Source organism: Montipora capricornis, chromosome 6, assembly GCF_036669925.1.
Source record: "Montipora capricornis isolate CH-2021 chromosome 6, ASM3666992v2, whole genome shotgun sequence".
Lineage (NCBI taxonomy): Eukaryota > Metazoa > Cnidaria > Anthozoa > Scleractinia > Acroporidae > Montipora > Montipora capricornis.
In genome coordinates, this window is record NC_090888.1 from 73123160 (window position 1) to 73150011 (window position 26852).

The window sequence follows — 26852 nt, forward strand, 5'->3', positions numbered from 1 at the left end:
TATACTATACAATAGGCCCCATCTCACAATTCTTGAACTTTATCTATATGGGACATCACAGAACCCACATGAGGCTCATTTCTTCCAGAGGGTAGTATTGGGGTCATCAACAAACCCCCTAACTGTACAAGAAATTGCCCCAAACCAAAAAAAACCCTGTGCATTTGATCAAAACCTAAATTCACAGGCAAAACTATCAAAACTAAGTTTTTGAAACTGTAATTGAACTAGGCTAATTCGAGAAATTAAAGTAAATTTTTAAAAATTGCATGCAGTTGACATGCATAATTCCCTTGTGGAAACCGTTCACCAAATAGGAAAAACCAAAAACGTACCACATCAGATACCAAATCTGAAAAGCCGCTTGTATTTTTGCAGAAAACAGAAAACCAAATTTGCTAAAAATGGGAAAAACTGCAAACCACATTAGAGTTACTAAAACTGCAAAAACCAAAGGTTTAATTTTCCTCTCCTTCAACCTAAATGTCATTGGCGGGGCACTGATATAATGCTTAGAATGAGTAAGTTAAGGGAACATAAGTAAAGTCTTTAGTCAAGGGGAGTTTCAGGAGCACCCAACGAGAATATAATTCAAAACCACTTAGGCATAGCATTGCCAAACGTATTTTAGTATTTAAACGGTAGATATAGGCATATTTTTATCCCCTAAAAATGTTTCATCTGTTCGGATTTCCTAGCTGAAAGTCTGGTGATCCGAAAATCATAGGGATTAAAACTTACCTTCTCGAAAATTTCAGCCAGAAAAAAGGCTCCCAAAATTTCTAGGTGACCTTTTTAAGGTAAAAATCCGTTAAAAATGGGCAATTATACCATTTTTCAGATGTTCGAAAATCCTAGGACAGGCAGGCAAGCAAGAAATTTTACAATAAATGTTCCGAAAATACTAGATCTCAAATCGTCTTCCGAACAGATATTTTCCGAAAATTGACGTTGGGTGCCCCTGGAGTTTGCTGAACACTGAGTCAGTAAGTCTTGACAGTAATGTTCAAAAGAGTTTTCTTGAAAAGATTCTTCAGACTTCTCAACTTAAGGTTTACTGACATGTAGACAGTTTTTGTTGCTGTCATTTTATTTCAGTTAGAGGAAGCAGCCAGCAACTGGAATTCAGCATCTACTGGAATAGGTGAGGAATCTCAGGCTGATAAAGTGGTTTAAGTTACTGCAAATAGTAATAGTAATTATGAATATGCATGGCTCTCACTTGGTAACCATATGACTGAATTGTATGTAAACTGAAATTATAAAAATGTGTCCTTTAAAATGAAACAATAATTATTATTGTTTTGGTTGATGAGGTATTGCATGGTTAATGTATATTATATTATTATGAAAAGTACAGAGGAATCCTTCTGGAAAGAAGGTTCCCTTGTTCTTTTGTTTACTGAGTGGAGAGGTTTTAGTTGTAACCACTAAGAAGTGCTTTCCTTGGTGTTTCTTTATGGTGTTTTTATAACATGATGGTGTCAAAAGAGATTTTTGTGCTATCATTTAGTTAAATTTATAGCCAGCCTTTCTCACTACTAGTAGTCCTCCTCATTTGCTTGTACATTTTGTTTTCCCAATACAGATTGTGTGATGATACTTTGGAAAATTTAAAAATCTTCCTCTTGTTTATTATGAAGATTTTGAAAGAAAATTCTATTTTATCGAGTATTGCCACATGATGTGCAATAGGAGTTACGTCTGTGGTACTGACAACCTTAAGATTTTCTTTGCCAGGAGCACCTTGGAATTTGTTCCCATTTCAAGCATACCCTGCCTAGTTTTCTTGTTACAAATCTTATGTAGCTCAGTTGTTATGCACACAAACCTGTAATCAGAAGATTATTTGTTTGTTGCTTGATAAGAGCATTGGGATTTTTATCTGACTTCTGGGGAGTCATCTCTTCAAAGGTCATTATAGTTAAAGAACGAACCCTCCTGAGTACTAGTGCATTCAATTTACTTACTTGTGTGAGCAAGATTTGCCTTGCCTGTGACATCACAATCCCCAAGGCATATCATTATTTTATCTGGTGTTTGCGTATTTTAACCCCATGTTTTAAGAGCCCCATGCCAGCAACAACACAATACCCAAGGCGTAGCGTCATTTTTTCTGGTGTTCAGAGTTCTTCCTGTTAGTTGTATATCTGCTTACAGTAAAACAATTTCCCTTTCAGGAGCAATTTACGCCGAATATCCGTTATTTTGGGACCTTTACAGTGACTACTATTTGGCATTTAAGTTTGCAAGAACGTACGTATTTTTAATTCCTGTTTGGCTTTGATATACTACTTCTTTTTTTAGATAGGGTGCATTTAGGGTATGGAAGAGGCCAGAGATTTAAATTTCAAACATAGGATCGAAAACTGATTACGTATTGCTAAATGGGATTTTACCGTTTCAAAGCTTCTTTGATTTTTTGGCTGGAATAATACAAATGCGAAATGAGAGAATTTGAGAACATAGTCATGTATTTCAACTGAGGGTACACAAGCCAGGCAAACTTGAGGCATTTTCCCTCTTCGAGAGTTACAATTTCTCATTAAAAAATTGAAAATGTTAGACTGTTATCTGGCTTGTTATGGGTTTATTGGATTCCTGCGGTCGTTTAATTCCCTGATTTCCCTCGCTCTTTTGAAGAATTTAAAGAAATGGGGGTAGTACGTCTTTTTGGAGTTTAAAAGTCCAATCTCTTCCAACCATAAATTAAACTTCGTTGAAGACATTCATGTTTCTTCTGCCTGGGGATGCAGGGATGGGGACTACGTAGTTACTCTCCTTCACGCTCCAGTGTGGCCCTGGCTCGATTCCGGACTCTTGGCCATGCATGTGGGGGTTAAGTTTGTTGTTGGTTCTTTACTCTGCTCGGAGAGGTTTTTCTCTGGGTTCTCCTGTTTTCCCTTTTCCTCAAGAACCAACATTTCTGATTCGGGATCTGCGTGAAAACCACTTTCGGGTGAATGGAGCTTCCTGGGTAAATAAAAATATCATGGCGGTTAACTTATTTTATTCCAAGTTTTTTTGGTTTGTAATCTCCTTTTGTTTCCTCCCTCAAGTTCACCTCAGACTCTTTGTGAGTCTTCTAAATCTTAAGAGGATCAACTCACCAGACATATAATATATATATGAGTAATAATGATAAGTCTTGAGACCTTTTTTTTATTGCAGATTAATGAGGCAAAAGCGAGAGAATGACAGCGAGTTCATGTCTTTTGTGCTCAGCCAGAGGGGATGTCATCGACCACAGCTAGATGCCCTACTGCTTAAACCAGTACGTAGTCTGTTTTGTGTTTTCTGCAAAGGTCGTCTTAACCTTTGACTTGCCAATTGCTTTATGCAATTTCAAATTATTTCTGCTTTTTACTCTGTTTAATACAATTATTACAACAAAGCTTGAAAATTCAACCAATCTTTTTTTCTGGTTTTGCAAATTACAGGCAATGATATCTCGTCGTAACAAGGTGTTAATTAAAAACTTCGGCAACCCGCTTAAGCATTTAACGTGAATGACATTGCTCTTCAAGTGCATTTTCCGTGGTTTACTCCCAAGCTCGGTCAGTGTTACACCTTTTTCTGTTCATTAGCAGAAAATAAAATTTTCATTTGTGCCAATATGGTTAGACCAGTGGTGCTAAACTGTTTTCATTTTCACCAAACATCATTCATTTACGCTAAAATACATTCATGAACGATTTAAACACAAGCAGTAACGTTCAATAAACAGACAATCATTTGCATCTTTGGACAATTATTTGCTTGAAATGTACCTTCATGTGCGCAATAATCAACTTCAGTAGCAGCTATGTCCAACATTTGTGCTCATTGACATTCGTTGCAATGTATGTGGTTTTCATTCACGAGTTTTAAATGAACACCGTCAGGTCACATTCATCAACAGACGACCATTTTCCCAATTCAGCATTCTTTAACGTGACGATACAAACAAGAACGTCTTTATAAAGTCCATTAAAAATATATAGTTTTTCAATAACGCGACATACTGTAATTTGAAGCGGTTCTTTGAGGAAAAAATGTTCTCGAGAAAATCATTCTTAAGAAGGGATCTTTACCTATAAAAGTTCTGCTTTATACAATATTATTATTATTATTATTATTATTATTATTATTATTGTTGTTGTTATTATTATCATTATTATCATTTTGCGAGAAAGATATGCAATAGGAGAACAATCTGTGCAGGTAATTTTGCGACAAATATGCCTCAAAGAAACAGAATGTCGCTTGAACACCGTGAAAGGATCATCAGGACGTTTGAAGACGAAAACGAAGATGATACTTATAGCAGCGCTTAGGCCCGTTTTAAACGTCGCATGTGCCGAATATAATGCAAATAAGAAAAATCTATTGTTTTCGCTCGTTTGCATTAGATTCGGAACATGTAAAATGCGACGTTTAAAACGTGCCTTAAAGAGTCAACAGGTCAACCGCAAGAAGTACTTTAGCTTCAATCAATCAATCAATCAATCAATCAAATCCTTTATTTTAAAACGGTAATATTCAAAGCTAACAGCTTGTGGGGTCGTTTGTCTAAGGACAACTTGTCTAAAACCTAAGAGATATACATTTAAATAAGGTTAAAGTATTTTCAAGTTCAACTTTGTAGGTGTTATGAATAAACAAAATTTTCTGATTTAGAAGTGCGGGTGGAAGCACATGTCACTTTAAAAGTAAAATTCTTAAAATTGTCTAATAATCTCAGTTTTCGCTTGAGACTCCTATAACAAGTAAAATGAACAAATTCGCGTTGTTTGCTTGTCAAGTAGTTCCAGAGCAACGCAGTACTTACCCACTTAGTGTTCGAATTAACAAATAGATTCCATGTTGCCGTGCGTCTGTTCGGTAATAGATCATAGTGACGTAAAGATGTGGTAATAACAAAAAAGTGGCACACGAGGTGATATCCGAGTGTGTCACTGATGTCCTTACCACATTTTGACGTCTTCTGTGATCTACTACTAAACAGACGCACGGCAACATGGAATCTATTTGTTTTATATAATAAAGAATTAAACTTTATTCGCATAAAAGCTGGTGGTGACGTCAATCGTGCGTCTGTCCTCTAATAGATGATACGCAAGAACCAATCAAAATGCGACAATAATTTGGGTTATTATATAATTGGAGACAGATCACAAGCCGTTGGAGCGCATTTACTTGCGCACGTCAAAACCTTGGGTGTTGCGTTTGAAGGGCTCATGATGATTTCAAGGTGGTGTACCGTCCGGGAAAGACAGAGGTTGCCGATGCCTTATCGAGATTAACCTCCGCGAAACAGTCAGGCAGTGCAAGTAGTATGACTCTGAGAGCAATCGTCGAGAATTGCTTGCCTGTAGTCTTATCGCCAAGAGATATTGAAGAAGCTATGGTATGGGTTGCGTGAGAACTGGAAATTGGGAACGTTGTACAGTTCCTTTATATTTTAATATCAAGGCAGAAATTGTGTATTTATGGCGAGATTTTGTTTCGTGGGTTTAGAATGTAGTTTCGAAGGCTTTACGGGACAAGGTTGCTGGCGCACGAGCACCGCCAAGGTATCGTTAAAACTATAAGTATCTAATCGTTCGTTGCTTTAACAAATGTTTGCAGATTGCGCGTCTGGAGAAGAAAAACTGGCGTTGAGAAATAGTAATAATGATGATGATGATGATGATGATAATAATAATAATACTCTTAGAAACGACGATGGTATAGAGATCAAGCGGAATTCGGCATTGGTCAAACGGTACAATGAGCAGGTAAGTGCGTCTGTTGATGCTGGTCCTGTCAGTGGAAATTCAGGAATCTTCTGAGACAGAAACCGGGAAACTAGGTGATGAGTGTATGCCTCAAGAACCAGACGTTTGCTAGAGAACTTTTCAAAGGTCGAAGGCCTCAGGCCTTCGAACTTGACGAAGATTTCGTTTTGTCATGGAAACACTGAAAGGACTGCATGTCTTCGTGCGTTTCAGAGGCTTGTGGAAAGACTTACTTTACGAGGCATCCCGAATCTAGTTTAAAGATTCCGTGCTTCGGTTAGGATTATCATTTCCTTTTTAGTACTTTTTTGTTCGGTTCGTTCTTTTACAAAAATTGTGTTGTTTTAAGGATAAGAATCTTTTTTCTCGAAGAAAGGAGGGAATGCAGTGTAGTGGCGTGGAAAATGGAATCAAGTTAATGTTGTCAGTGATTATTAGGTGTAGTGCGGCCATAAGCTCCAGTTAAGCTTATAGCGGTTTAATGCCAACTGATGAGATACACACGCAGGAAACGATAAGCAAACGTTACAGAGCGCGCGGTTCTAAAACAAAAACGAAAATAGCGATGACTGAAGTGTTACAGAACGAAATACTTCGAAATAAATGAAAGCAAACAAATGCAAAACACGATAGGTACCTCATGCAGTAGGAGATTTCCGAGAAATAAACCAGCTCACAAGAGAAATTTGCAAAACAACTTCCACACATAAAATTTCCAGGATTCAAAAGCACATGGCAAGAAAAACTGCCGAGACTATTATGGGCAATTTCGTAGGCCTGCAATACGTACAAACTAGATCCTACACCTGGCCCCGAAAGACCAATGAGCCGAGACGGCAAGGTATCTCCCTGGGCGACTATCGGACACAGTTGCTGCTGCAAGCATTGCAATGCAGTATCGGGGACTATCATGGGAGCGAAATGTGCCCAGTGGTTTCCACTGATGCAGACATATTTTCCTCTCTGCTTAAATAGCGAGGAAATCGAAGGATAACTTAGTTTTAAAGGGGTCGAGTAGTTGAATTTAACGTTCTGCTTATTGGACATTCGAAAAACGTTCTTTTTTGTACCGTCACATTACAGAATGTTGTGAAAATTATGAAAATGGTCGTCTGCCTTGATACAATAGAATGTGAGTGTTTATGCAAAACTTGTTAATGAAAATCACATACACTAACTTCTATTGAATTTGATTATTGCACAAATGAAGGTACATTCCAAACAAATCTTGGGCCGTTTGCAGGATCTAGTCACACGGCTGGATGTCCTTTGTTTGCCGCAATGGTGCTGGGACGCAAGCGTTCCAGAGCCAAAGGCTCTGGAGTGTCACTGTGTTAAAGTGCGCAATAGACCGCATATTCATATTTTCATTATTGGACAGGAACTAGCTTGCAATGGAGGCTAATGATGGGAAATCTTTTCAAATGCAAATTTTTTTAAATATATTCCCCCGCATTATCATCCATTGCAAGCTAGTTCCAGTCCAATACTGAGAATACGAATATGGTCTATTCTTTTCGAGCACTTATCGTTTTTTTTTTCGGTGCGAAATTCTTTTGTTTTCGCAACAAACTAGTATTCCTTGGTGAGCTTGCGTCCCAACATGGCGTCCAAGAGTGACGTGTGACTGAATCCAGAAAACAGCCTAGTAATGCTTGTGTGTTACACTGCATTTGACAAAACTTTTGACAGGCAATTTGCGAAGTTCATTGTAAATTTCATAAGTTCGCTTCGAACTTGGGAGTTTCATTACGTAGCTGTCAATCAAATGGCGAACTTTGAAACGAACTTGCGAATTTCGCGCCGAACTTCGTGGGAATGAACACTGAACACTCGTCACAAAAACGCGTTGTCCGCGCAAGCAGCTAAATGTTGGAAAAGTATATTTTCTTTTTTGAAGAGTCAGTGATTCCTGTGGAATAACGCTGTATTTCTTGAAAGAATATAAACCGAGATCTTGTGTTACGCTGCGCCTGCATGCACGCCACAGGACATTTTCGGGCAAACGTTGGAACGTTATTCTCTACCAGTTTGTTTTGGATTTCCTTGCTGTAAATGCTGGGGTTGGTAGTTTTACAACAGTCCATATAAATATTCACATCATTCAGCACACGCTGATCGAGTGATATTTCTTCATTTGTTGTCTTCGATATTCCCTCTGCGAACGAAAATAACAACAATTTTGACAATGGTTTGTTTGGGAAGTCTCAGTTCCTGTCCTCTTTGAGATAGTCCTTTCCATTCTAACCAGCTTTCAATAATATTCTGCCAAACGAAACTTGGAATTGCCTTTTCTTGCACGGTGAAGGCACTCATTTCGAAACAACAACCGAGAGCAATGATGAAATTACTTCGCCACATTCCCACGAAGTTCGAAATTCCCAGGTTCGTTTCAAAGTTTGCCATTTGAATTGACAGTTACGTAGTGAAATTCCCAAGTTCGAAGCAAACGTATGAAATTTACAACGAACTTCGCAAATCTCCTGTCAAAAGTTTTCTGAAATGCACTGTAATACTATTGAAAGTTACTGCTTATGCTAAAATCGTTCATGAAAATATTTTAACGTAAATGAATAATGTTTGGTGTAAATGAAATTGTGTCTACTGCTATTGGTACAAGTGAAATTCCATTTTCTGCTAATGTGCTTATGAACAGCAAAAGGTGAATACACATCCTATTCCCTCTTTACACATTTTTTTCTTTGATTTTAAATTCGAACCATATCTTAGGAAAAGGACATCCGTTTTGGAGCAATTTTTGCTGCACACTAAATAATTGAAACATATGATGTAATTTACGAAAATCGTTTTCTAACGTTTTAAACACCTGTTTTCCGTTTATTAAGCAAGTATGCACTAACCTCACCTTCTGTCAAGATTTTTGTACTAAATTGTTCCCCTTTCTGTGAAAACCTTTTATCATTCTTTAGACGAACATAATTGGGAGTTATAATGTATTTTTCTTGATGTATTGGCTCCTTCAAGGTCATTTTGTCATTCCCGTCGTCGCAGTGGACTTGTCAAGACGATCTTCATAACATGTGATATGCGAGCTTAATAATTTCCCACATCTTATATCACTTATGCTCTTCATATGTAATTGCACTTTTTAACCTTCAAATTCAAGCACATTAGCAGCTAGGTAATTATTTTCTCATAATTTAGCATTCAAAACGAGTAATTCGGTTATTTATAATCTACTCTGAATTCGAAGTGAGCCCTAGTGGTGAGTTCTTTTTTTTCTTAGGGCAAACTTCGCCAATGAAATATGTTAAAAAAAAAAATTACTCAAGAAGTTCAAACCACATCAAGATTATAGTCTGCGCGACGCGCCGTCGGAACAGCCATTGGGCCTCTTTTACTCACTTTGGTTCAATTTGTGATAAAGTTGCACGGCGATTTTGATAGGCGTCACATCACGCGTTTTGATAAACGGCGCGAATTGTCCGGTATTGCTCCTCTCCGCAGCTTCAACATCACTAATCTAGGATTTGATATCACAAAGTGTTCTGAATTCTGTTCCTCAAGTAAAGATGAAGAACCAAATTTAGCCTACATCACTCTTGTCTAGGAATACAGAGACTTGATACCCCAAAATGTCCACTAAACTCTGTTCTTAAGTAAAGATAAACAGTCAAATTTAAAGCCGATGATATACGGTGCAACATTTGTTGATTAACAAATGTTGAACTGTTTGTCATGTCATGTTGAATGTTGAAATATGCCATTCAACACGTTGAATGTTGTTGAACGATTTTGAAAGAAAATAGAGACCAGCTCTATTCCGTTCAACACGTTTGTGCAACATTGTTCAACGTTTGTTGAGCAACAAATGTTGCAAGATGTTGAACCGTGTATCATCGGCTTAAGACTTTACCTAAAAATAAGGTGAACTGCAACACTTCCCTTGTTGTAACTTAAACTGAACGGATCACTTCATGTTGAGTATTCAAGTTGGGCTTGCATCTAATTATGAACAAGTCCCACACAGATAACCCAATTGAATCTATAACTTATAGATACTGCCTTTCGAATTTCCCCTCTTTGCGCTAGCTTCAATATGCGTTCTTTTTTGCGGTCATTAGACTTAAAACAGGAAATAGTCATGCACAGTATCCACGAAGTGATCACTTTAAGTTTAGAAAATTCAGACCATCTTTTCGGCGAGGCCATGAAAATTGCGTAATTGAATTGGAATTCAGGCGAATTGTAGGGTCTGTAGATTGTCGTAGTTTGAGATAGAAGACAGCTTCGGAGTTCACGTCAAGTGCGTGGGAACAAAGGCTGCAAATAATTGCTTGGGATTGACTTTGCCAGTTCGCATTTTACATTTCTCACAACTCTTATGTGAACTGTTGTTGTACACAACAATTCTTGGAAGGAAAAATTTTTTTATCGTTTAATCAACGAGGGGAAACATTTTAGAGAAACTGCATGAAAAGACTGATTTGTTCTTATTTCAGTTGATTTGTAGTTTCCCCAATTAGTAGAGCACTTGCGTTCGGCTAAGTAACCTTGAGACTTATGATGATGATGATGATGATGATTATGTCATCTTTCAATTGTTAGTATTTCTCTAACTTCTCAAGTTCCTTATCTTTCACCCTGTCATCATCTGCGAGGGTAACATCGATTATGACAACCTCTCTCTCCTTTTTATCAATAAATAGATTTTCGGATCACACGCTATCTTGAAGTGTTGGCTTTCCACCACTCCCTCAGGTTTCTGTTCATACCAGCTATTGGCTCTTTCCAAGTTACCACAAAGTTGCCAGTAAATATACCGCGCCACGTTATCGTGCCTTCCTTTATATTGTCATTTCTAAAACTGCATTAATATACTGCATTTTATATATTTTTTTCAATTTTGTGTTTCGTCAAAAACAGGATCAACAAGAAGCAACGGGCTTTTCGTCGAGAATAATCATCATAGCGAAGCCTGACAGCCTTAACTTGGTTATGAATTTATTGAATTTAAGATTGACTGTATTTATTTTATACTTTTACAAGTTTTTAACGTTAGCTGATTTAATTTAGGAGGTTGATCGAACCCCCAAACCTCCCCCTCTCCTCCCCCCCCCCCCACCCTTCCGTCTCCACCCCAGAACGTGGCAAGTGAATTAGTGGAAAATAGGAGTTTTTAATTTTTATGATTACAGTGAAAACCATCACGGAAAATTGAACCGTGTCGGATGGTTAATTTATTACTGACACCAAATATTGAGCAAACAACATAAATGGTTTGCTTACAGGCGCATCTCTTGCTCGCTACGCCGGACTTTTTGTGTAATGTCATGGTTAGAGTTCAGGTTTTGAAGTATTCAGGCTGCCGATGGCCAGTCGGTATCGTGCTAGTATTCATATGCAAATCAGTGGCTAGGAGTCCCCAACCCGAAACGCTTTTGGGACTTTTCCCGCAATTCGAGTAGTTTTAAATGTAGCCAAATTTTTGTGGTTACTGTAGCTTTCGCCTTTAGCCCCTTTTGAACAACAAATTGCTTAAACGCCTCCCAAAAGGCGTCATGTGGATTTTTTTCTCCACTTGTGCGGATGTTGTCGTTAACTTCTTATCACTTCAGTAAAGCATTCTACATCAATTGGCATTTGCATTCGCTCACGCGCCAACATTGTCAGTTTTAATAGCCCAGAGAATGCTATGCGTTTATCAATTTCTACTTCCTTGGTGGTGGATTCTTAGACGATCACCAGGGAAGGTTTTAGTCTGAAAAATTTGTGTTTGTTGATGTGAACTGAGTTTTAACGGCGCTAAACAGCGGAAATCCGCTTGTACTGAGGTCAGGGCTTGGACGTGCGTCTATTTTTAATCGATTTAGACCTCTTTGGTGAACCTGTTTTTTACGTGTGATTCGTTTTTCACCATTCTTTTCAACAAGTAAAAAAAGGCAGCCCGAACAAAGGACTGAGCAGTTAAAGCGTAACCATGATGGGGTCCTGCATAAACATGCCTTCATCGCAGTGTTTGTACACGCAGTAAATTGTTGTCGTGTTTCTCAGGTTAACAATCGTACAGATCTATTTATCCACTCTTGAAAGAGTAAATCGCGACAATGCCTTTGACCTTAAATCATTGTTAGTTTTAATATCCTTTTCTTTGCTAATACCACTTTTGGTATTCTTGTCGTTATCTTTGGCGCTGAGCCGCACTTCAGTGCATGGTATTTGCTAAGCATATGAAGCAGCAAAACGGAAGTAAGATCGCTCTTGTTACAAAGTCTTGAGATTCTCAAATTAGTATATTTAGAATATCCTGTTTTACTGTCAAGTTAAAGGATCATGCTGATAGCATTGCACTCCGCCAGATTCCACCGTTCACAAATTTCTAGCAATCTCATCTTATCGCTTTTTTTTGGACAAAAGTATCAACAAATGTTGGAAAGTGATCCTTTAAATGTTCTGCATCAAAGATCTGTGTGTTAATAATCATGTAACAATTCAAGAATGTGTCCTGCAATGCGCTAAGAAAGAAAAACTAAGTATTGTCTGTTATTTGATTTTGATTTTCCAGATGTTGTGTTGAAAAAACTGAAGTGAATTGAGCTCTTTTTCTCTAAGTTCTTAAATTAATCTGAGCTTTTTAAAATTTATATAATATATCTATATTTAAAAAAAAAAGTCCTTTATGCCAGATGTTGGTGCTATGCTTATATTCTTATGTTGGTGTCCAGCTAGGAAGCTTTCCTACTTAAGACACCGCAGACTTACAAATCTAGTTTGTTTTAGCTAATGCACTTTTTCTTTTCCTCATTTTCCTTTTCTATGTGATCTGTGTATATTATTAAATGTTTCATGGTATGAACAAAATGAGGAAATTAAGTGATTTTAGTATTTTTAGCCAGTTGTTTGGATAAGGGCGAGGATTATTTCCCCCTTTCGTGTAGTTTTTATTTGATTAAATTTGCTCACGATAACTGCATTCCTCTTTGAGCTGAAAAATTTAAGAAAATAAGGTTCGTTGTTTTGATCCATAGAAGTTAGATTATGTTCACGTACAAGCGACAGATATCGAGACGAACCGTAAGATACCTGAGTCTTGGGAAAAATGGTCCAATCGGTTTCAGCGTTCTTTAATTACGCTTGCTCTCCGAGTGTGTTTATTTCGGTAAATCTTTTGAGGTGACCTATTTTTAAATCAATATCACGAGTGGGTGGAGAATTTGTGAAGAAAAAGGAAATATCTTCTGTATATTAAGCTGCCGTAAAAGGCGGAGGCAGTTAAAAATACTCTTTAGCTCCGGTGGCTCTTTTTATTTGTGACTGGTGACAATCTGGTTGATCCACCAGTATGTTCTTACAACTGTCTATGGAATAAGGTCGTTGAGACGTTTTTGGAGATTGTATATTTCGATAGTTAAGCTGGTTACGTATAGTTGCTGTCAAGTTGCTGACAACACAACACAGTCTTCATGATGGTTGAGGTCTCGCAGTAATATTCGGTACGTTATATATGGAACAAATTACCTGTATTTTAGCGATAATATCATTTGCTTTGTTCGTATACAATATTTACGTGTTTTTTTTCGTTTTGTACCAATTTTAAAATAAGTTTGTGACATGAAGACTAAGCCATTGCATCGACATTGCAGCAGTCGACTGACTGACATGTGATACGGGATATACGACCTGTCACACGCTAATAACACCATTTTTAATCGCACAGCACACCCGGCCGAATATGCGATAAATATTTCGTCTTTCTGGCGAGTTTGATGTCCCCTCAACGACGGAGACGATTTAGCAAGTTTAGAAGCCGAATAAGAAAGAGTTTTCGAGCTGCCAAAAGGTGGAAATTTTCATTTAGAGTGCGTAAAAGAACTTCAACATTTCGGGTAAGCCACATATTTGTTCAATATTATAGTAATTTAACGTCACAATTACAGTTAAATTGCCCTCGCTTCGCAAATTTAGAAAGAAACTTGGATCTTTGTTGATCTGTTCATGTTTAATAGTTTTATTATTAAATTCATGCCCCCTTGTGAAACACTTTGGCCGTCATAGTTTCTGTTTTTTTATTCTTATGTGACGCGTCTCCTGAAAAATGTTATCCTCACAACGAAAGACGTCTTAACGAATTGTAGTATTTAAGCGAATTCCAGCGGTGTAAATCCGTTCTTGACCCCATTCTTCTCACGCTGAAGAATTTCAACTCTGTTTTTGCGGTACGCAGTTGGACGTTATACGAATAAATTGCATTTATTAAACCTATGTTTTCAGACCAGGAATATCAGAAATTCCTGCCGCACAATTTATATCTCTGGAAATTCTAGCTTGTATGTTGCTCGATCAGTCAATCAGCACGTACTTATCGCCTTTTTAGTGTCCAAAACAAATTCGTCTGTGTGATTATCATCAAAACACACTTATTAGGCGCAGTCGCTACTTTGTCGTCAGCGGTTATTTCAGAAGTAACACTCCATGTCACGATTTTTATATACATTTTAGACTTCTTTTAGTTATCTTTAGAGGGCCACTGTCATTAACGAATGTCATCATTTATGAGCCAATCCGACGCAACATTATAATTCGGCGGAAATTTACACGTACGCGTAACAATTGAAATCTCCATTATTAAACAATCACTAATGAGCTAAGGGCAGGTGACTTCGCAGATGACTGAGGGAGAACTTTTCACACCTATGTGTATCGTCGCTTCCGATTGGCTTATAAACGGTGATATTCGCAACCGCTAGAACATGCGCAAACCGTGATACTCTCCACTTAATTTTTTGGCTTTTCAGTTGTAAAGTAAATACAGTTTTTTCGTATGCGTGCGTTTTAGTCGCTGATTAATCACAAGTGGGGACTGAAAGAAAACGACAATGAGATATACCTTCAGTGTACTCTTGAAATTTGCGTAGATATTCACAAGTATGTTTTGAAGGTGGAGAGAGCACAGCCTCCAAAATGGTAGAAGCAAAGGTTCAGCTTTATGGCCTGGTATTGGAAGTGTCATACCGCGATCTTAATGAATTTTCAGATACAAATGCATTCTTTCAGTTGTTTTCTCATTTTTACAGTTTTAAGGAAGTGCCAGGCAAAATTGCAAACGGACCCCACAAGTGCAAAACTTCTTTGTATATGTTTGTCTTTTACCTTTTCTTACATCACGCCTTTTTTAATCGCCGATAGTTCTTATTAGTGTTTGTAGACTGTAACTTACAAACACTTTTTGACTTGATAATGACGTTTTGCTAACCGTGCCGTCGAAAGGGACGACGTCGTATCTAGCAAACTTTTTAATCTTAAAGAGGCAGTGTCACGCTATCTTTAAGTCAAACTTCAAAACACTAAAAGACGTCCTTGCATCAATGAAAATGTAGTTCTGTTACCAATGACCATTGAAGTGCATTGAAGCTATTCTTTGTTGCTTGCAGCCAAAGATGGAGAGGATGTAAATGGATTGAAACTTGAAAAAAAACATTGTCTTCAGAAACAAAGCAAAAATTAAATACGAATAGCTCTTTGTGTCAAAAATATATTTCATATCTTGTCAATGGGTTGTCAGGAATGTTGTACGTGTGAGCTAAAGTACTAACTTATACCCGATTCACACCAACTAAACACGTTTAATTAAACCATGTTTAACAAAATAAAAATGAGCAACGGAAGGCTGAAAGATTGAATTTTACGTAGGGTTCATTTCAGTTCTAATGTGTGTCTTCATTGTGTTGAATTTGGAGTCTACATTATTTCAGGTAGTATCTTGTATCAAGGCAACAATTTTAAACCATGTTTAACTAAACAGCTTTTAAACGTGTTTAAGCTTTGGTGTGAATGCGGTATAATTTAGATTTGTACCCATTTTTGACCCAAAAACAGCAAATTAAGGGTGACCGTGCCCCTTAAAAAAACCTTTTAAAGAAATATTTTGTCGCAATTTTTTAAAATTAAACTCTCCCGTTTGATGAGTTTTATTCATTCCTATTCTTTATCCGTAATTTACCTTCCCTTTTTTCTGTACCCTCCCCTCTCAGTCTACTGTCAACTTGATTTAAAGCACACAATGTTAAGAGAAAACGTGAGAAAACTGTTAGCAAGTTTCATTCAAACGCATTTGTTGAGGTGGCACTGGTGAGCTTATTGGTCATGATCTTGTTATGATCATTTTTGTGCAGTGCAGCATTGTTCACCGAAGGCAAGCGCTTTGGCGCTCCGCGTTGCTTATTTATATGAGTGTTACGGTTAGTTTTTTGTGTCAAATGATTCGAATTACGATTGTCTCTGAACTCTCAAATTACGGAAATCAACAACTCTCTGATACTCAATTCAGAAAGTGAATGGGTGGGGGGGGGGGGGGGGGGAGGGGTGTAAAAGCCGGCACGTGGCGTTTACGATAGTAACTTGTTAATGTAAGCCGTGCGGCTAATTCGTTGTTTTGTAATTTCAGGTTCAGCATGTGGTTGAATGTGAACGCATTTTGTCCAGTTTGTTGGAGAAGACACCCGAAACCCACCGCGATTACAATGAGCTTAGCAAGGTAGCGGCAAGATTTAAACAGGTGTGTTTTGTACAACTGACTGTATTGTCTAGTGACCTAAAGGTTGGCTGGTTAAAACAAGCCCGCGCTAACTTCATTTCTAGGGTCTGCAGTTTGTCCAGAATGCACCTTACTAGTGCGCACTCAACTTTGACATCCAAAATACAAAGTGTCCCTTTAAGTCAAAGCCTTTGCTACCTATTTCCGAAAATACGGTAAGGGTAATGGTTAATGTTACTTTTAGCTTAGGGTAAATGCAGTTGTTTATCCTTGTAAACTTGAGGAACAGCATTTGGGGGATACTTTTAACTTCTTACTAACCGAGCGCCAGGGCCGTACTGGGGAATATTGGCCCGAGGTCATGGCAGTACCGACCTCGCTGCACTTGGTCCGTACAAAAACGATCCAGGGCCAATATTCCCCAGTATGGCTCGAGCTGGCTAGGTTAGTAAGTAGTTTATTATATGGCTTTTAATTACCTTTTGCTTTGTTTTTGCAAGCCCGTAATCGGCCTGTGGGCATTACGGGAGAATAATGCCCTACAATTCAGTCACAATTAGCCAATCAGAGCGGCGCGCGTTATATCGACTCAAACACAAGCCATATAATAATTCACGGTCTGTTTTCCGAGACACGAGTGATGTTGAAGTCGGGGAGAAGAGCAAGGGACACTTCGTGACGCTTATTGAAATCCGTGTGCAGCTAATCAGCGGCATTTCTGGGCATCTGACGGTCTTTTCTGGACCGCTTCAGGATTACTAAGAAGGAAGACCCAGAGATCTACATTTCTCCTCCATTCTTCTTTGACGAAGTGTCTTTGTTCTACCTCAAAGTCTTTGATACCGAGCCTATGCCTCACGAGCCTTAAATTGAAATTTTGCAATGGCGTATAGATTTTGACTTGTATAAAACGTGACCGCGTGGCTGCCGGCGAAAGTACAAGTTTTCACTGAAGATACTTCGGTGTGCGTTTCTCGAATGTCCCGAAACATTTCTGGAACAAGATTTTTCTCTGTATCGTCAAAAGAAAGACAGACATTTAATGGGGAAAAGCTTTACTATTTTTCTTCTTGTCATAAAATCATGTCAAAAAGATAATGACCAAAGCAGAGGGAAACATAGTTACGTAGGATTCAGTAATACTTGTATCAGTGGGTCAGAATAAACTGGGGTCCAACTGAGGTTTGAAGAAGGGTGGACATAATTCATATCCTGATTGTTGCTATTCGTGGGCTGAGTACGGTATGTGCCAGTTCTTATGACTCGGTTTCCCTGGTTTCTCTACTGCTCCACCTGTGAGGGCCGTTTGGGAAAATACACAAACCGGGAAATGTCTCAATTTTCATGTAAAAGGCAACAAGAAATTGTCTGGAAACATCAGAGATGGCCTTGAATTACCTGCTAAATTTGAGGAAAACGCATTTCCGAGATTGAATCTACATTTCAAAAATTTCCATTGGAACATGCCCCGGACCCCCCTTGAAGGGACACGTCACAGGCGTGTCAACTGGGCCTTTTACCCAAATTAAGTACCCGCCTGTAAAGTGCACATAACCTATCGTCTTTACAAAATTGTAGCTACATCCCTGCTATTATGTTAAGCGTAGTTGTCGTCAGGTTCTTGCCTTTATGTTTTTGTCATTCCAACCGGAATTTCATTTACAAAAGCCCGTTGAATTTTTTAGGTGGTGAAAGAAAAAGAGGAGGAAGTACATGATGCGGAGAATGAGGTTTGAAACGTTTTTCGCTTTCCTTGGGCCAGTAGCCGCTCTCGCAATTTGCATTCTCCGGTTTTTTGTCTTTTCAGCGGTTGTAATATTTCCTCGTTTTGTTTTGCTTGTATGAATTATTGGGCCATGTCCGGTGGTGCGTGATTATTTTTTCTTACACTTGGCGCATGTTTCGTGATTCTATTTTAAGTCCTAATTGCTTTATAACACTTGTCTTAACTCGCGCACGGAGATGTTAAAACCCAGCATGCCTTTGTCTCATTTGTGTCGTACGTAATTAAATTTATTGTAATCAATAAGGTGTTATCTTTTCTTCTTTTTAAAAAAAAAAAAAAGATTAATCCCCAGGGCTTGTAATGTAATAAGATTGTCTTATGTATGTGTTAACTTTTTAACTTTTGTGATTCACGTTGCCTCTTGTAGCGATATACGCAAATCTATATGTGTAAAAATGTATTTTTTCCAAAGTAGTAGGATAGATGGTTTTCAATGCAGCCCAATTTTGAACCTTTACAAGCCTTGTGACTCGTTCTTCTAACAGGTGCATATCGATCAGACTTGTGCAAAGGTCAACTTGAAAATGTGCGGTACATTGATCGATGACCTTAGCATAAAGTCAAACGTAGTCACAGTATGAACCGGAAACTGTTGCTGTTCACATTTGTAATACCGAAATGGAACAGTGCAATATCGGGCAATTTTCTTTCAGTGTACTTTCTAATTTTCTAATTGTACTGCGTTTGTTTTACCTCTTGCTGGAAGAAACTGCACAAGGTTTAACTCTCCCGCTTCAATAAAAATTGATAATTTCTTTTAAAAGTCATATGAAAATATATCTTTATTAAAAGTTTTGTGACTCTTTAAAGTCTTAATTTGTACCAGAAGGTTTTCGTGCGCCTTGGAATTTTTGGTAAATGTTCAGACGTCAAAATGGCCAAATATGGCACAATGTTGTTATACTGGCCGATAAATATGCTAAGAATGGAGCTCGCAAGCCTTGTGCGTAGCACGGGATTTCTTTTCGTTTGCTGTTTGTTCAGGTGATACAGTAAGCTAAGATAGTACTCTGATATCCCGTCGTATTTATGAAACATGGCTTGGCTGTTCAATACATTCCAAAAGAGTTGGAAAGTATTAAAAAAGGTCTGTTGGTCAGTTAAAGAAATGAAATGGTTTGCGCGATTTGAGGTGAACTGGAGCTGTGGTGGATCCGTGAAGCGTAAAGTAAGTGCCAGGGCGTTGATACAGCCGACTGAAGGCCAGTATGATATTTAATATATTCTGCTCATTTTTGTACTTGCTTTTTTATAAATTAGTTGACGAGATACGTCGAATTTGCAGCAAAAAGAATCAAACGTCAAAGTGTTAGTTCAATGCCAAATTTTATTTTTGGAATCCTACCGAGGCGACTGTAAACTTTGACCGGCTTCTTCAAGTTACCCTATCTACATTTTAGGCACTCCCCGCCCGAAGCAACCTATCAGAGTCATCTGGTGTTGATCGCACAAGTGGTACACTTATTGTTAAAGGAACATCTTTCGATGGTTCAAACAACATCATCAGCCTCAGTGAGTATAACAGTAAAATCTTTACAAGATGATCCATATATATAGGTATCAGTACAATGATTCTTTACAGATGAGCTGTTCGTTGCAAGCAGATAAGTTCAAACTAACCAACAATATTGAAGATTGCTGCTCTTCACAAAAATGTGAGAGGTATTGTTGGGTATATTTAATTGATCGATATTACTTTTAAAAACGGTAACTCGTATAACTTTCATAAAATGACGAAAAATGTTCTTGTAGTTCATGTTAGGTTGGAATTCTGCCTAGAACTTTGATTTTTTACCGGTCAATTCGCCCGTTGATTTTTTTCACCGGTCAATTCGCCCATTGATCTTTTTCACCGGTCAATTCGCCCGTTGATTTTTCACCGGTCAATTCGCCCATTGATTTTTCACCCGTCAGTAGACCTTTTTCGCCTTGTACATTTTGTTTTCCCAATGCAGATCATGTGATAATACTCAGGATGTTTGGTCCTTTGTTTTGTTCCTTAAAAAGAGTGCATGCGAGCATGAATATGTCTGCATGCACTCTTTTTAATGAACAAAACAAAGGATCAAACCTCCTGGACCCGTTTGTTAGAAAGCCGATTAACTTAATCCAAGATTAGGGTAAACTTTTGTTTCATATTTTCAACTTTTTGGTGTAAGTTTCTTTTGCTTATTTTTGTTTTCCAAGATTGAGTTCTTCTAATGTAAAGTTTTGCCGAATACCAGCGTTCAACAACATTTGGGAGTAGAAAAATAATATTCTTGGTTAATTTTTAATCTGGGATTAGCGTTAATCGGCTTTTGAACAACCGGGCCTTGAGTATTATCACATAACCTGTACTGGGAAAACAAAGTGTACAAGCGAAAAGGTCTATTCACCCCTTGGGCCAAATAGACTACGAACAGTCCCTCTTTCGCCTCTTCGTTAATCGAGCGCGTGAAGAGAAGGAAGTCAGGCACGAAAAAACAAATGGCCGCGCGAAAATTGGCCATTTTTTTCGTGCCTGTCTTCTCCTTGTGGTCGACTAAGTAAGCGGCGAAAACAGGGACTGCTCGTAGTATAGCAGCCAAATCACCAGCTTATCATCCTTGTCACGGGAATATTACACCGTTTAACATCACCGATCGGTTGCGCATACGGTTTTTATTTCGGAAAACAAGCTTTTGCGGGGTCCAAAATTATTTTATACAAACGATGTTTTGACTCTTTTGTGGAATGTAACCATTTCTGATGTCAGATCAGGATTGTTGCCTTTCACATGAGGGTATGGCTATCACGTTGGTGTCCCACATTAATCCTCCACTAAACAGTTGTTTTTGGGAGCGAAAGAAATTAAGGGTTTGTATGACAAAAGGACGCTTTGCCCTTCATTCGAGTTATTTTTTAAGTTTTGAAACGCTGTAACGTTTTTCCCTTATAAGATTTAAAAGTCCCAAAAATGTCTATCGTAGCTTGCTTGTTCTGCTCTCAGTAACTTTAAAAGTCTCACAAAAAAGTCTTTTTTGCCCCGGGGGCTTTATCATTGAAAATTTCGCGGGAGGGCGGAAACTTCCCGCTTCGATACAAAAGTATGGAGTTTTCGAGTTTTCAAATGATTATAATTTTGACCTTAAGTGACATTTATCTGATAATTTGCGTTGTGGCTAAGTGAAACATGACATTTTTAATTTCTGGGATTTACTTTTTATAGCCGGATGTCTGAAGCTCATGACAATCAATTTTATTACTAAAATGCGTTTTTCTGTATTTCTTTAACGTCGAGAACATAATTGCCTCTTTGACTAAAAATGCGCTAAACATTAAGCGATATTAATTTTTCATACCCTTTCTAACCCTTGTCTTTTTAGTTTTAGTTCATACTTAAAAATACCAAAGCACTGAGTTATGAATAAAATAAATGTAGTTAGATAGAAGTGATCGTCGCACGTATCTGGACAATTTAACCCGGCGGCTTCAACGAGATTCGAAACTATGACCTCTGCGATGCTGCACAGTTGGGAGAAAGTCAATTTGTTGGGCTCATTTTTTGCCGAACAAATTGACTTTCTCCCAACTGAGTTTTTCAGATGTCTTTAAAAGACAATTCATCAAATTGTTCAGATAAGTACGAGGATTACTTCTCCCTTTCGACACTGAGTTCTGTAGAGTTGACTATATTGGTTAAGTCTGTTCTGGACTTGTGAGGAAACCCCCAGTTTTAAAAACCGTGTTTTTCAGTTTTGTTTTTTTTTTCAAGTTTCCACGCCGGTCAACTTGTTCTGTATTTGTAACTTTTTTAGTTTCTTGTTAAATTGTCACTGACGCTACGCTGTTAAGGTCACGTGATTGGTAACTAAATAATGGCTTGAGCATCGCGTTGACGTGAAACAGCAAAATTAACCAAATCAAAAATACCATAATATTCTTTGATTGTCTCCAAAAGTTTTCATAAGCATTTTTTCCGGTTTCTCTTGGGACCATTATAAGTCCCGAGAGAAAATAAAAACAATGCTTATGCAAAATTTTGGAGGGACAAACAAAGAGTGTTATGGTGTTTTTTATATTGGCAGAAACCCATAAGGGTTGAAACGTGCCGGTAAACTTCCGAATATTCAGTGCGAACTGATTGGTTGAATGTTTCAGTGCTAGGTACCATATTTGGAAACCCCTAGCTCTTGTTGTTCCAAATATGGTACTTAGCAAATTGAATATTCAGAAGCTTGTTTCCCAGCACACAAGGGGCCGTTACACGTTTCAACCCTTATGGGTTTCTGATATTGGGAAATGGCAAACGACTGGCTGGTAGTTTAAGCCCAGGGCCAAACGAGAGTGCGAGTTGATGAGAGTTGAAAACTCTCGCTCTCGTTTGCCCAGGAATTCTCGTCCACTCTCGGGTACTCTCGTCGACTCTCGAGAGCTCACATCGACTTTGAACCTGCTCAAATTTTTCATGAGAGTTGGCGAGAGTTTTGTTTCGGTTGGCGTTTGAGCGAGAGTTTCACCGTCAGCATTAACTGTTTTTTTCCAGCGGGCTCAGATAAAAAAGGGAAAAATAATATGGCGTCGGATTCGGGGACCAAGGACAATCGAAAGGACAACGCCAAGGCTTTTTCAAAAAAAGTGTACTCACGAGGAAATTTTGGCACTGATTGACTCATACGAGGCAAAGCGTTGCGTCTGAGATGTTTCCTCCAAAAACTATCACAGTAGGGAAGTGAGAGCCAACAAAACATAAGCTTTAGAAATAAAACATGCTGAATCTTGTTTGCGCAAAAAAGTAAATTTACCGGTCTGGCTAGCTGAATATACCGGCTGGCTAGTCGCCATATTTACGCCAGAAAGGGTTTTCCTAGGGGGGTTACCAGGCTCTCTTCCTTTTTTGGGCGTGAAACGTTCGACAAACTCTCGTCAACTCTCGCTCGCGTTTGGCCAACTTTCGATCACTCTCATCGACTCTCAAGACTTTCAACTCTCTTCAACTCAAATGAACTCTCTCTTTCCTTTGGCCAGGGCTTTATTCTAACTTCCTTTTTGAAAAGCTGCCCAATATTTGTAGATAACAGGAAATAGAAATGAGCTTAAATGGAATAAGTTTCTTTCATTTTTCAGCCGAACGTTTCTCGTTGCCGTAAACGTGATGTTTAATCTCTCTAACATGTTGCTTCCATGCATTTGGACAAAAATTGTCTCGTATTCTCAATGAACAGTATTGAGTAGCGCCATGAATTTTATTCTCTCTCTCTCTTAACTGCGTGTTAATTAAATTTCTTGAGAGCGTGTGTAACTTTAATACTGAACTTTCACATATATGTTTTCTATCTTTATATCGCCACCTGTACTGCCTTTCTGTTCAAGGGTTCAAGTAATTGAATTGGAAATCTACTTTTATTTTAAAGAGCGAAGTCAGTCATTTCTTTGTTGTTAAGTTTTGAACAAGGTGACTGAATTCAATTTGTTTGTTAGGTTTCGTATCATTTTACTGCTTTACATTTGAAAAATCTAGTACATTGCAAAGGAAGACCATGTTGTTGCCTGTTGGTGAACGATGCCTTCATCAGACGGTCGTCTATTGTCCAAATCTTTTTCGGTGATTGGATTAATTTCCTGTGATCAAAAGAACTGAAGGATTTCTTTGTTCTGCATCATAAAAAGGCTTAAAACTCTTCCTCAAAAAGTTGTTTTCAATGGGTTATTGTCGTGTTGCCCGTTACTTTAAAGAGTTCGATTTGTGGTGAAGATAACTTTGACCAGTGCCCGGATTTTTTATTACCGCATAGCGCAAATCCTTCCGATTTTCATTCTTTAAAAAGGTTAGCGTGTAACCTTAACGCATGCTGAGGAGCAGAAATGAATCCATAGTTATCAGAAACTTCTTTCCTCCCATCGATTGCATGCAATTTGTTTTTCCCTGATAAAGAGGTTTCGTTCTTGGAATATTTCCTACTTGTCATTATCTCTGGTTTGCTCAGACAGAGCACTTACTTTTTGATTGACTTTTTAACATTTGACATCTTCCTGACACTAGTGTATGTGGTTATCTTCACTTTAGGACCTTTCGCCGTTTTCTTTCTCATATTTAAGTATGGTGAATGCAAAACCCGCGTGTGAGAGCGTTGAAATGGTGTGGTTTGTTGTGTTGATGTGCGTGTTACTCATGCGTGTTAACCCTCAAACGTCTTGACCTTTCAAGATCATCGAACCTATCTACTTGTAAAATTCCCGACACTCAGTCCTTGATGATCCAAAATAGCATGCGATGATGTCGATTTTTTTTTTGCATTATTTGAAATAGCGTTCTTCTGTTGTGAACAGAGTGCACCTACAACTCGTTATATTTGAGCATCCAACACGTTATCCATTTTATTTCAGGCCCACGCGACAGCAATACTACTTTAAAAACAATTTAAGAAATGCAATCATTCCGTATCAATTCCTAGATAGTGTTGAAACCCGACCGTCCATATTAGTTTCTCTCGGGTTCGGCGCCTGTTTCGACTGAAATAACATTATAAGGGATTTCAGTGGCTTAGGGCTGATTCTCTTGTGGGATTAATCTTTTTCATTCCTTCGGAAAGGCGAGGAACGTAGACTCACTCCTCAAACTTCACAAACTTTCCTGGAACGTCAAATATCGTGTATGAATCTGCACCGGATCGGGTTAATCGTTCATTCCAAAATCCGCAACGGAAGTTTCCGTACAAGAGTTTGGGTGCAGCAAAATGACCTAATCTAGTCATTCTGGTGATGACCCTCTGAAAGGTTTAACAACTCAGTGAGCTGAGTGTGTTTTGTGTGGCAGTTTGCTGTACAAATTGTTGCTGATTGCATGAGTTGTGTTGTATGCCGGGTGAGAGTAATTGTTAGGGAGCCATCTTGATGGTGTTCAATAGACTTCCTCATTTACGGAATATGACGACCAAAGCTCCTCTCCGCACCGCTCAATCGCCGTCTTACGCTGTTTCTTTGAGCGTTATACCTTCTCATAGTCCTTTGGTGGTTCGGAGAGCGATCAAAACACGAACAGATCATGAACAGGTAGATATACAAAGCATTGAATACTTAACGTGTTTGTCTCTGAAACAGTATGCACTTGATGAAATATTTTGTAATGGATATGAAAGAGCTATAAACGGTTGCTTAATGAGAAATTAAAGTACCCAGTGATTGTGGAATTGGAACGGCTGTGGTTAGATTAGGTAATTTGGAGCATTTTCACAGCGTAAATGTTGAAGTTAACGAGAATTTTTCACTGAGTGATTTTAAGCTTAAAATGTTCACGGTGCCCTCACTGCCATTTAGTGTGATATTTGATTGATATGTCGAGACCAAGCGCTTAAATAGACCCCGCAAGTCCGACCGCAATTCGCCGCGGAAGTGCTTCTCTTAAAAACCACCTTTCTTGTTACCCTGTAACCAGTTTGCTCTATCATTAATTCTATGCTTTTTTACTTTAGTTTTTTTTATAACACCTTGATCAACAACGATATGTGTGTATTAACAAAGAACTTATTAATTTCTTCCTCTCAATATGGTTAAAGAGAATTTCCAACGTTGTATGAGAATTCAGAAAAACGTTTCAAACCGGAATTGTCTACCTTTGAAAACCACTGTTTCTTCAATTCATCCATTTTTTATTTTCCTTTCGATATGATTTTTGCCGTGATTTTTGCCAAGAATATATCGCGAAGTCTATGTATTGATCGACCCAATCTTTGTTATCATTATGATCCCGCTGGGTTATATTCCCCTCAAGCATGATTTATGAGAATATAAACACTGATAAGGAATGCATAATCCGGCACTTGTTTGTTAGCTGTTCGTAAACACGACCAGATGTTTTAACTTGTTTACTTTATCTCCTTAGTGTCACAGTTTAGGGTTTAAAATTATAATTAAGTTGGAGTACTTCATGGTCAATATATGTAAGGAACGATTTTTTCCATTTCATTTGAATGGTCAGTGGCCCTTGAAAATTGTATGTTCTTAGTTAAAAGTAACTTTTCTAAAGTGGTTGCTTTTATAGATGCCATGCTATGGCTGAAAGAGAGAGCCGGAACTTTTTCAAATAGAGAACGCAACCCTCTAATTTACAAACGCACTTTGACAAGTTGAGTGAGGAAATTATTTCTAAGTTAAGTTGGGTGTGTGAAAGGAGGAAACGTGTTCCATAGGTTGAGGCGCTAGATTTCCGTGCGGTTGACCAACTGGAATTTTCTTTGTCATTGTAAACAGCCACTGAATTGTTTGCTTCTTGTCATCACGGCTTCTGAACTGCTGTTCCGTTTACCACAAGGTTTACTTTCCATACACCGCCCCACAACTTGTAATATGAGCTTTGAATATTACTCTATAAATATAAAGCGTATACACGTGACCTCACAGATGCTATGTGGGTGTTCCAAGACAAAGAAACAACGGCTCCTTCGTGTCGGGGTTTTCGCTCACTGATCACGTGATAGAAAAGCCTAACTTCAGTCTGATCTTTAGTCGGGTACTCTTGGGTCAGTAGTCTCGATTCGCGTCTATATTTTGTAAAAAAGAACTAATTGCGTATATTTAGAAATGTAACATTAGTTTGAATTCCTTTCTTCCAATAATTAATAAACGGGTCATGTAATGTTTACGAGAAGATATGATGTGTTATGAACCTTTTGTTTAAATACGCTGCATAATAAGATGCATTCCTTATGCCTCTCGTGAACTTGAACGCATGTGACCTTCAAGTGACCTCAACTTGTTCTGTACATTGCTTTTGACCAAGTTAGCATTTAATGTAACTATTGCCGAGATGTGTAATACATAAGGCGTGTTTTGTATGGCATCGCTTTCGCAT

At 38.2% G+C, this 26852-nt stretch overlaps 1 protein-coding gene across 1 annotated transcript in view; it reads left to right on the plus strand.

Moving 5' to 3' along the window:
• LOC138054488 (uncharacterized) overlaps window positions 1-26852 on the plus strand; it is a 58303-nt gene that overhangs the window by 14639 nt on the left and 16812 nt on the right. Inside the window, 5 exon segments of the mRNA XM_068900940.1 lie at window positions 1099-1144; window positions 2181-2256; window positions 3172-3274; window positions 16165-16275; window positions 17940-17984. Coding sequence (XP_068757041.1) covers window positions 1099-1144; window positions 2181-2256; window positions 3172-3274; window positions 16165-16275; window positions 17940-17984 — 381 coding nt within the window.